The sequence below is a fragment of the Callorhinus ursinus genome, unplaced genomic scaffold (assembly GCF_003265705.2).
Source record: "Callorhinus ursinus isolate GAN/ISIS: 27379988/994484 unplaced genomic scaffold, GSC_fseal_2.0 scaffold82, whole genome shotgun sequence".
Classification (NCBI taxonomy): Eukaryota; Metazoa; Chordata; class Mammalia; order Carnivora; family Otariidae; genus Callorhinus; species Callorhinus ursinus.
The window spans coordinates 2,910,494-2,921,908 of NW_027397144.1; the positions used below are offsets into that span (position 1 = coordinate 2,910,494).

At 47.6% G+C, this 11,415-nt stretch overlaps 1 protein-coding gene across 4 annotated transcripts in view; it reads right to left on the reverse strand.

Annotated features, from left to right (window-relative positions):
• Positions 1–11,337, reverse strand: part of BRME1 (break repair meiotic recombinase recruitment factor 1) — a 35,621-nt gene extending 24,284 nt beyond the window's left edge. For 3 of the 4 annotated variants that reach the window (XM_073887711.1, XM_073887712.1, XM_073887710.1), the window contains exons 1-6: positions 11,304–11,337; positions 10,953–11,016; positions 10,440–10,491; positions 6,648–6,825; positions 3,278–3,359; positions 2,932–3,042 (exon numbers count right to left, since the gene is read on the reverse strand). In XM_073887711.1, coding sequence (XP_073743812.1) covers positions 2,932–3,042; positions 3,278–3,359; positions 6,648–6,825; positions 10,440–10,470 — 402 coding nt within the window. In that variant the 5' untranslated portion in view covers positions 10,471–10,491; positions 10,953–11,016; positions 11,304–11,337. Of the gene's footprint in view, positions 1–2,931; positions 3,043–3,277; positions 3,360–6,647; positions 6,875–10,439; positions 10,492–10,952; positions 11,017–11,303 lie in introns of those variants that run through there. The other variant, XM_025863356.2, reaches the window with a different exon arrangement.
• Positions 11,338–11,415: the final 78 nt, after the last annotated feature.

Genomic DNA, 11,415 nt, shown 5'->3' on the forward strand with positions numbered 1-11,415 from the left:
GCATCTTAACCATGTTGAAGTGTACCGTTCAGTGGCATAAAGTACGTTTACACTGTTGTGCAAACATGAACTCTTTTCATCTTCCCAAACCACAACTCTGCCCCTATCCCTCTCTCCCAACACCTGGTGTCCACCAACTACCTTCTCCCTGTACTATATATATATATATATATATATATATTTTTTTTTTTTTTTTTAGAGAGAGAGAGAAAGAGAAGGTGTGTGCATGTGCCACGGGGGGTGGGGGAGCAGAGGGAGAAAATCTTAAGCAGGCTCCAGCACGGAGCCCAATGTGGGGCTCGATCCCAGGACCCTGAGATCAGGACCTGAGCTGAAATCAAGAGTTGGACGCTTAACTGACTGAGCCACCCAGGCGCCCCTGCCTCTACAGATTTGACTCCTCCAGGGACCTCCTATAAGTGGAATCCTATGGTATTTGTCCTTCGGTGGCTAGCTTACTTCACTGAGCATAATGTCCTCCAGGCTCATTTATGTTGTAGCAGGTGTCAGAATGTCTTTGCTTTTAGGGCGCCTGGGTGGCTCAGTCGTAAAGCGTCCGCCTTCGGCTCGGGTCATGGTCCCAGGGTCCTGGGATCGAGCCCCACATCGGGCTCCCTGCTCGGCGGGAAGCCTGCTTCTCCCTCTCCCACTCCCCCTGCTTGTGTTCCCTCTCTTGCTGTGTCTCTCTGCCAAATAAATAAATTCTTAAAAAAAAAAAAAAAGAATGTCTTTGCTTTTTAAGGCTGAATAATATTTCATTGGATGGATATGCCACGTTTTGTCTATTCATCTATTGAGGGACACTTGGGTCCGTGCTGTTTTTGTAACTTTCTAGGAGTCTATAATTATTTCAAGATAAAAACCTAAAAGACCAAGAGGGAGAACTGAATTGTCTGTAACAGAGACAGAGATGACCAGAGCAGGGTGGGAAAGGAGGGTTCTGGCTGGGACATAGATAGCTAACTGTCCTTTAGGAGGATGGCAGCTCAAACCAGGCACTCAGGCCTAAACCTAAAGAAACACTGCAGCCCCTGGATCTCCCCCAACTCTGGATGCTGGTAGCTGACATTTCCATCTGGTATCTCCTGGTCACCTCCAAAGATACACGACCAACACCAGCTCCTGAGTGTGCCCTCAGAGGCTCCCTTTCTCGACTACAGCAACTCCATCTTTCAAGCTATTCAGGCCCCAAACCCTGGAGTCAACCCATCACCTCCCTTCCCCTCACATCCATGCCATCAACTCTCCCTTCCTACTGGACTGCAAATAATTACATTTGATAGGTAGGGACTGAGGTTTGTAACCAAGGGCACTCTATAGACTGCAACTGTCCCCCTTCCCACGCTTCTTTCATACAGTGATCAGCGCTGAGGGAGATACCTCTGCCACAGTTACCTCTCTACACCAATCAGACCAACCTTCCTAGGAGGGTCTGCACTGCCAATATCAGACCACTGAAGGCCAGAGCCTGTCAATTTGACTTCAATGAAGCCAGTGGCAACCAGCCACTGAGTTACACACAGCGTTTCCCGCACATTTTCAGTCAACAGTGAAGCTAAAACCTCTCTTATTACTTAGTTTAATTTTAAGTAAGCTCTACACCCAACATGGAGCATGAACTCACAACCCCGAGATCAAGAGTCACATCCTCCATCGACTGAGCCGGTCAGGTGCCCCAATGCCCCTTGTTTTTAAATTAAACTTTTTGTAAGATCATTGTAGTTTTATATCCAGTTATGGATATGGAAATGATGGGGAAAGACTCCTCATGCCCTTTACCCAGTCTCCCTCAGTGGTAACATCTTGCATAACTTGAACACAATATCTCAACCCAGATACTGACACTGATAAAGTCCACCGACCTTATTTGACTTTCCAGCTTGACCTATACTTGTTTGCGTGTGTGGATGAAGTTCTATACAGTCCTCTCATGGTGGAGGCTGTGCATCCACCACACAGATAAGATATGGAAAATCTCCAACACGAGATCCCTTGTGCTGCCATGCGTAGCCACACTCGCCTCCCTCCCACCCTGCCCACCCTGCTCCAACACCATGCAACCACTGACCTACCCACCATCTCTGTAATTTTCTCATTTCAGTAATGTCATGCAAACGGAACTCTACAGTGTATCACCTTTTGGGACTGGCTTTTCCCACTCCACATAACACCCCGGAAGTCCATCCAGATTGTTGTGTGTTTCACTACTTTGTCTTTTATTTTCATTTTTTTTTGAGAGAGAGAGACACAGCGAGAGAAGGAACACAAGCAGGGGGAGGGGGAGAGGGAGAAGCAGGCTTCCCGCTAAGCAGGGAGCCCGATGCGGGGCTCGATCCCAGGACCCTGGGATCATGACCTGAGCCGAAGGCAGACGCTTAACGACTGAGCCACCCAGGTGCCCCTTGTCTCTCTTTTATTGCTGGGTTGTGTTCCATGGTGTGTTCAGCCATTCACCCACTGAAGGATATCTGGGGTGTTCCCAGTTTGGGATGATGACAAACATGGCTGCTGGAAATGCCCACCACTCACTTTTGTAGGGGCCTCTGTTGCCAGAGACATCATCACACCTGGGGCTCACAGTGGAAAGGATGAGAGAGTATATTATAAGACCCATCCCCCCACCCGCCCCAAACCACACAAAAGCTTCCAAGAAGTAAAAGGGTTCACGGATAGAATATGGGCTGTCTTTCTGCGTTTTTACTATTCTCATGCAACCTGGGGAAGAGGGCTGTGGCCTTGACTGCTTTGCTGCACGCACAGCTGTCCTTAGCGCTTCGCACAGGCCTGGCACACACTCCACAGACATCTGTAGCATGGTGTACTGAAAAGGCGCATGCAGACAAGTACAGGTCTAGCCAGTGTCAAAGAAAACCAAGGTTGAACTCAGCTGCCAAGGCTGGGCCAAGAAGAAGCTGTGTCTACTGGGCTCACCTGACTGATTTTAGGGGCTCCACCCCCAAGGTCCTCTTCCCTCAGCTCTGCTTGTCTTGTCACTGTCTTCCTGGGTTTTGCAAACGGGGGGACAAACCTCCTGGCTGAATTCTGTAAACCAGACACAACAAGAACAAAACAGCAATAAAGATAAGGGGAGGGATGAGGTTTCAGGAAACAAACGCCAAACCAGTTCCTTTCTTGCAGCCTCAAATGCAGCCCTTGCCCTCCGTCCCCAGCGCAGTCTCACCAGCCTGTCAGCCTGCTGGTGAGGAACGGAGACAAGAACTCCAGCTTAAGGGAAGCAGTGTCATTGGTCATACATGAGGCCCTAAAACAGGCTCACCTGGGAAAGAAGAGCGGGAACTGGCTTCTCTTCCAGTTGCCCGAGGAGCCTCAAGGGAGCTCCTGCTTCCTCATCATGGGAGCTGGGTGGAGAAAGACAAAACAGAGAAGGTTCTGAAGTCCTAGGATGCTGTCAGTGTGTGTGGTGAGGCAAACAGATGAATCCAAAGGCAAAGTAGTGCTCAGTCCCCTGTAAGGGAGGCCCTGAAGCACCTGTTTAGAGAGGGTGGGATGGAAAAGGGGAGAGGCACCTAGGGTGACACTTGGCTGCCAAGAAGGGTGCAGAGGCCCACATCTAGAATCCAAGCTGCCTGCTCTAGCAGCAGTTCACTCTTATAATCCCGGGAATTGGCTCCTAAGATAAGAACAGGAATTCTCATTTGGAATGACACTCCAACCCCCAACTCTGTAAATTCTAGAGAAATGAAGTTGTAGGTTAAAAAACCAAAAACAAAAAAAGCAGGTGTATTCATAATTGCCAAAATGCAGAAGCAACTGAGGCAGCCTTCAGTGGGTAAATGGATAAACTGTGTGCATCCAGACAATGGAGTATTATTCAGCGCTAAAAGAAATGAGCTATCAAGCCATGAGAAAACTGAGAGGAAACTTAAATGTATATTCCTAAATGAAAGAAGCCAGTCTGAAAAGGCTAAGTAGGTACTGTATGATTGCCACTCTTTGACATTCTGGAAAAGGCAAAACTATGAAGATAATAAAAAGATCAGTGGTGCCAGCGTTGGGGAGGGGAGGGATGAACAGATGGAACACAGGATTTGAGGCAGCAAAAATACTCTGTATGACATTATAATGGTGGATACATGTCATCCTGCATTTGCCCAAACCTACCAAACGTACAACACAGAGTGAACTCTGAAGTAAATTGTGGATTGTGGGTGATTATCATATGTCAGTGCAAGTTCATCCTTGGTAACAAATGTACCGCTCTGGTGGGATGGTGCTGGGGGTGTGTGCGTGCGGTGGTGGGGGCGGGGAGGGTGGCTATGAGAAATCTCCATACTTTCTCTCCAATATTATCGTAAACCAGGCACCTGGGTAGCTTAGTCTGTTAACTGTCTGCCTTTGGCTCAGGTCATGATCCTGGGGTCCTGAGATCAAGGCCCGCATTGTGCTCCCTGCTCAGTGGGGAGTCTGCTTTTCCCTCTCCCTCTGCCCTTCCCCCTGTTCGTGCTTGCTTGCTCAATTCACGTGGTCTCTCTCTCTCTCAAATAAATAAATAAAATCTTAAAAAAATTATTGTAAACCTAAAACTGCTCTAAAAAAATTAGATCTTTTTAAAAAGCATGTGAGACTTACGGTTTTATCTAAATAAATGTGGATGTGTATATTAAGAAAAAAGATCAAAACCCGGAACTAAACCTAAGATTTCAACTTTAGAAGGGGAACAAGAAAAAGCATGAAGATATAGTAATAGGTTTAAATTGTATTGGGGAGCTGATGGGGATAGAATAAATCTAGATACTGATAGCAAGAGTCTGTCAGAAAAATTTTTTTAAGATTTTTTTATTTATTCATTTGAGAGCGAGCGAGCGTGAGCACAAGCAGGGGGAGAGGCAGAGGGAGAGAGACAGAGAGAGAGGGAGAAGCAGAACCCCCTGCTGAGCTGAGAGCCTGATGAGGGGCTTAGTCCCAGGACCAGGAGATTATGACCCGAGCTGAAGGCAGATGCTTAACGACTGAGCCACCCAGGTACCCCTGTTTGAAAATTTTTATTCAGAATGGGTTGTTTGGGTGGCCTGTAGGGTACCAGTTAGGATTTCATTTCTCAGCATAAATGTGTTAAGTTTGTTTGCTTTATATAGTTTTTTTTCTGTTATACTTCTATGCACATGGTATTTTTTTTTAAGATGTATTTATTTATCTGAGAGAGAGGGAGCACACATGTGGGGAAGGGACAGAGGGAGAGAGAGAGAGAATCTTCAAGCAGACTTTGCGCTGAGTGCAGAGCCCAATGTGGGGCTCGATCCCAGGACCCTGGGATCACGACCTGAGCCGAAACCAAGAGCCAGGCGCTTAACCGACTGAGTCATTCAGGCACCCAGCACGTGGTATTTCTTAATAAAACATTTTAAAAACAAAACTAGAAAGGGCGCCTGGGTGGCTCAGTTGGTTAAACAACTGCCTTCGGCTCAGGTCATGATCCTGGAGTCCCAGGATCGAGTCCTGCATCGGGCTCCCTGCTCAGCGGGGAGTCTGCTTCTCCCTCTGACCCTCCTCCCTCTCATGTGCTCTCTCTCTCATTCTCGCTCTCTCAAATAAATAAATAAATAAAAATTTAAAAAAAATAAAAACAAAAACAAAACTAGAAAAAAGAGGGTGGGAACCCAGCAAGATGGGCAGTGCCTGGGGCCCCACGAGCCCTGTTGGCCTCGCCAGGAGGGGGGAGCACAGTGATATTGTGGCGCCTAGGAGAATGGCTTAGGTGTGACATGTGGCCCCTCTTCATATCACACACACAACAATGCTGCCTTTTGTCTTAAGACTGCAGTGACCTGAGATCACACATCTTCCACCTCCAAAAACAGTTTTCTTGGTCAGACCATGTGCTGCAATTGTTTACTCAGAAAATCTGGTAGACCAATCCATGAGGCTTTCTCTGAGGACTTCGGGTAGCAGGAACCCTCCTTGTCCTAACTCCTGCTAACCCTTTCTACTTTGCTCTAGTTACATGCGGTTTAATCCCACGAACAAACTATTCTCCAGATCTTCCTTTTTTCCCCACTGTGCTTAAATTACATATTCCTGAAGAAAAAAAAAAATAAGGGAGCTGGGAAACCATGGTGGTTAGGAGCACGGGAGCCAGACACAGCCAGATCCCCAGCTTGTGCTGCACCAGCTCAGTGGCCTTGGGCAAATAAGTCATTTGATCTCTCAAAGTCTCAGAGTCCTCACCTGTGAAATGGGGATAAAAACCTATCTCACAGTGCCATGAGGATTAAACAAACTGATAGGTGTAAAGTGTTTATCATTAGCCCACTGTCTGACACATAACTGCTATCCCCTTTCATGCGTTATTATTTCGCAGACCTACAATTCCATCAGTCCTTTCTTGGTCAAGAAGGAATGCGGAATAAACATGGATTTTACCAGCAGACAGGACAGATGCATTCTATTATTAAGTGACCTTGACAAATTCAAGGTTTTCCTTGTTCGTGGTTAAAATATCAACCTTTCTTGCTCGAGAGGAGAGTCTGGGGAAGAAGGCTTTGAGAAGCAACCGGAGGGCCCCTGAGCCCCCAGAGGGAGGTGTGGAATTGGATGAGTCATGTTGGTCCCCTCCCCTTTGCATCCTGTCTACCGGGCTGTGTCCACTGTCAGTGGGGAGGCTTGCTGGAATGTTCCAAGCCACCTACCTGGAGACTGTCTGTACTGGTTCTTCTGTCCTCCGCTCTGCAGAGGGAATGGGTTCTAATCTGCCTTCTGACTCCTCATGGAGACACAAAGAGCCCCACTCAGAATTTTGGGGGGGGGCGTCAGAGTCTCCTAGCCTTGGGTTCTTTGGGGCCTTCATAGGACGGACTCCTTCTCCTCCTGATTTAGAGAGAAAGGAAGATGAAGGGATGGGAGATGCAGGGAGCATGCACTACCATGGCTGACAACCATACCTGGCAGGAACACTGCTGCAACATGAGCAAGCTAATTCCAAGGGTAAGAAACCCCCTGCTCTGACTCTAGTCTGGAGCGAGAGATGGGATGGCACCTCGTCCAAGAGTTTAGGTGGCCATGGGATTCAAAGGCTTTTTACCAAGGACTGGTTATGACTGAGACTGAATCCTGAGGTAGCCTGGCACCAAACTATATGAGATAACCTGGCCCAGCCAACTGTCTCTCTAGGAAGGTGGTGAGAGGTGTGTACTGGCTTCCATGAGTCTCAGCTCAAATGTTGCTGCAAAGGGCCAACCCTGACTTCTCTTTAGAGCACCCCCTTTCAGACCCATGCTCTGTTTTAATCATTTCACAGTTTTTTGTTTTGTTTTGTTTTTTGTTTGAGAGAGAGAGGGGAGGGAAGGAAGAGAGAACTTTAAGCAGGCTCCACACCCAGTGCAGAGCCTGATAGGGGGCTCGATCTCAACCCTGAGATCATGACCTGAGCTGAAGTCAAGAGTTGGAAGCTTAACTGACGGAGCCACCCAGGCACCCCAACTTCAGTTTTTTGTTGTTTTTGTTTTTTTGTCAGTATCTGATGTACTGGTTATTTTTTGTCTCCCTCAATACAAGGAGGGGCCTATCTCACTCTCTGCTGAGTTTCAAGTGCCTAGGAGATCATCTAGTACATTGCTGGTGCTCAACAAATACTTGGTAGATGACTGAATAAACACATTTGTAAAACAGAGATCACTACCAGGAAACACAGATGGGACTAAATTATGTGCAACTCTAGTTTTCTGTGATGCCTGCAGATTATCTGTCCTGGGAAAACTGGGACCTAGGGTTGAGTGCTAGGGAACTGATGTCCCAGCTGCCCCCTGGTCCCTTGTATCTCTGCGGTATGTTCCCCATTACTGAAAAAAAAAAAAATTAGGAGCCTAACACCTATTTGCTGAGTAGAGGAAACTTGCTTACACAGAAACTGCCAATAGTGGCTGACTTCTAAGGTCTCCCTGAATCTGGCCCCAACCTAATTATCAAAAAACAAATGACAAGGGTTGAATCTAGTGAGTTCCATGACAGACGTTGTCCTGAGAAGTTGGGTGTGTTATGATAAACTTCAAGGTAGGGTTCCCACTGTTACACCCATCTTATGGATAAGAAAGCTGAGGCATATGGAGGCCAAGGAATCTGGAATGGGATCCAGTCAGTCCAACTCCAGAACCTGCATACCTAAGTGTACTTGAGCATTTACTGAGCACCTACTATGTACTGTGCCCCTGACCCCACAGTGAGAACAAAAAGGCAAACCAGACTCTGGCCTGATCTTTCTGGAGGCCAGTCAGCTAGACCCTTTCCAACCTCAGCTCCTTACATACCTTGAAGTAAACCCATTGAATAAGCTCCCTCTCCCTAATACTGATCACCAGGGTTCTTATTAGCATTCATTTGGCTGTTTGTGCTCCAGTAGACCAACATGACATTTCTGCAATTTCTGAATTCTGTAAGTTATGGTGTGCCCATTTAGAACTTTACCGTACTGCTATGTATCTGATTAGCACTCTCAGCGAGAAGCATTTTTCTTTTTCTCCTGACTAGACCCTGAGGGTTATGAGGGCAGGAATTGAGTCTGTTGCACCCTTTGATCTCCTCCTTGCCCTGCCTTTCACCTCACCCTGCTTAGGTGTTCACCCCAGTGCTGCACTCAGAGCAAGGCTCCAATGAATGCTTCTTACACAAGCATATTCCCATCTTGTGATCTGCCAAAAAAAAAAAAAAGTGAAATCAAGCAGCTTTATTTGGTTTCTTAAAATGCCCAAACACTAGCTTGCTTTGCTCATCCAATGGACATGTGCACCAAATAAAAACCAAAATATCAACAGAAGTGAAAAGCCTCCCATTTCCTTCCTGTGATCTGTCCCCACAGGACTAATTTAAGAAAAACTAAAGGCAGAACCTTATGTTCAACACCAAAGGCCAAAGACGCTGGGAGGGAAGGGCTTCTTTCACCACCTGCCAGAATCATCTTTCTCTATCCCCACCCCCTCTAGGACACACAGAAACAGCTGTCCTGGGCCAGCCTGGGATCCACTGAGCTAGGGAGCCCACTGCCAAGAGAGGCCCCAAATGACCTGCTGTGGGTGGGCCTGGCTATCCCCAGCTTCCCCCACCAAGGTCAGTGAAATTCCTGTGTTTCCAAGCAGCCTGTTGCTCATCTTACACAAAACATTTTCAATCCATTGCTAATTTTTCTATCCCACATTGTGGGGAAAAAAAAAAAAAGAGTGCTACTCCCTATGCTCATTATCCAGGAAGAAGTCATTTCTAAACTTAAGAAATTTAAATTATCTTCGACAATGACAGTAAAATGGAGCTATGTAATATTGCATGCTTTTCTTTGTGCATGAGAAAATTATACGTATATATATTGACAAGTAAAGATGCTCAGAATAAAGTAAAAAATGGGGACTGCAGATCAGCATGTGTGATGATTCTATTTTCCAGTAAAAAACACTGTATTTGTGTATACATAGAAAAAGTTTGGAAGTAGTGTACTGAGGTTCATTCCCTGGCTTTTTATGCTGTCCTGTGATTGATCATTGTCCCGTGGTTGTGCTGGACATTAACCTTAGGGGAAGCTGGAGGTAGGGTAGAAAGAACTCTGAACTATTTTTGTAAGTTTTCTGTAAGTCCCAAATTATTTCAGAATGAAAAGGTTTTTGTTTTTGGGTTGTTGTTTTTTTTTTTTTTTTAAGTCTGAGAGGGGAATCATAATACCAGCATACACTTGTGTACTACCTAGGGTCTATCCTTCATGCTTTACAAATATTAATCCTTGAATGAACTCTAGGGCAGAGTTCTCCACCTTGGTACTCTTGACATTTGGGGCCAGATCATTCTGTATTGTGGGCACTGTCTTGTGCACTGTAGGATTTAGCACATCCCTGGCCTCAACCCACTAAATGCCAGTAACCAGCCCCCACCACACACATCAGTTGTAGAAACCAAAAATGTCTCTAGACATGTCCAGTGTCCTGAGGGGCAAAAATCCTCCCCCCAACCAGGTTGAGAATCACTGTTTGAATGGAAAGGGTAGGTGCCTTTATTATCGTCTATTTATAGTACTCTGAGGTACAGAGTAAGTCATCTGCCATCACACAGGAAGCCTGAGAGCTGGGATGAATCCAGGGTTTTGGTTCCAGAGTGAAACACTTAGCCACACACCCAATGACCTTGTAGCACATCAAAGACCTTGTAGCTCTATTCAAAGGTCATCTCTGAGAGTGCACCCCTGGCCTAAGCCCATGGGATCCCACCAGAGATTGGAGGAAGCTCCAGAAAGCTTTCACTTTTTACTGTATGCACCCAGAAAGCTTTCACTTTTTACCGTATGCACTTTCCACAACTTATACTTTTCTTACTAGCATGTATTAAGTCACCTTTTTTTTTTCAAGGAGCTTGCTGTGATCATGTTAGCATTTCTGCAACAAATAAGCCTACATTCCTCCTATACCAGAAGCAGCAATAAAGCAGTGTCAACTCGAATGTCCAAATACCTGAAGTCCGAAGCTTTTTCCTCTTACTCATTTTATCCCTCTCTTGAAAAATCTGAAAACAACGAGCAAAATCCCATCATTACAAGTAGTCCCCGTCCCTGGGTACAGACCCAGTGACCCTGGCTGAGGGCAGAAGCCACCCTCACCCCACCTCAGTTCATCTGGCTGCCCCCGGGGGCCAAGCTGGGCGGAGTCACAGCCACCCTGGGCCATGACCGGGTACGAAAACCTCCTCCACGCTGCAGAGAGCAGAGGGAACGACCCATCTGCCCATCCGGGGAAGCCCCGACGACCCCAGCTCTAGTCCCTGAATTGAGACAGGCTATGTGAAGCCCCCTCCCCACTGGCTGTGGTCTGAGACCCTTCCAGGGACACTTGAGGATTCTGGAAGGAGCCACCTGGGGCCCTTCGAAGGGTCAGGAAACCCTGTGGGGGACGCCTGGGGCCCTGGAAGCAGGAGTCGCCACAGACCAGCTCCTGCCAGCCCTGGGGGCCAAACAAGCCCAAACCGACCTGGGCCGCTGAGGTTGTCAAGGTCCCTCTGTCCTTATCAGGAACTGAGTAGGTCTGCCTGGATCTGTTGGGGAACAATTCGGTTAAATTATTTGCGTGAGGATTTTTTTGGAAAATAAAAGGCAAAGTTGGCCCTCACGGAGGCCGGGCGGCTGGGAGTCTGTAGCTTAAAGGCGGGAAGGCCCGAAGCCCGAGCGCTGAGGACCCCACTTCCGGTGACTAGACCCACACTAACTCCACCCCGGCCTCCTAAGGGTGTGGAATGCCCAGACCAGGGCCGCCAGAAGAAGCTAGAGCCTGCAGGTGGCCACTGGACGCCGCAAGTTCGGCGGCCGCCACAGCCCCTCACACCTGCGCGCGCGCTCCGCCTCTTTCCCGCGCAACCCGCCGCACGGTCGCGCGCATGCGCGACGCTAGCACCGCCCCCTCACACCCACGCACGCCCCGCCTCTTTCCCCGCGCA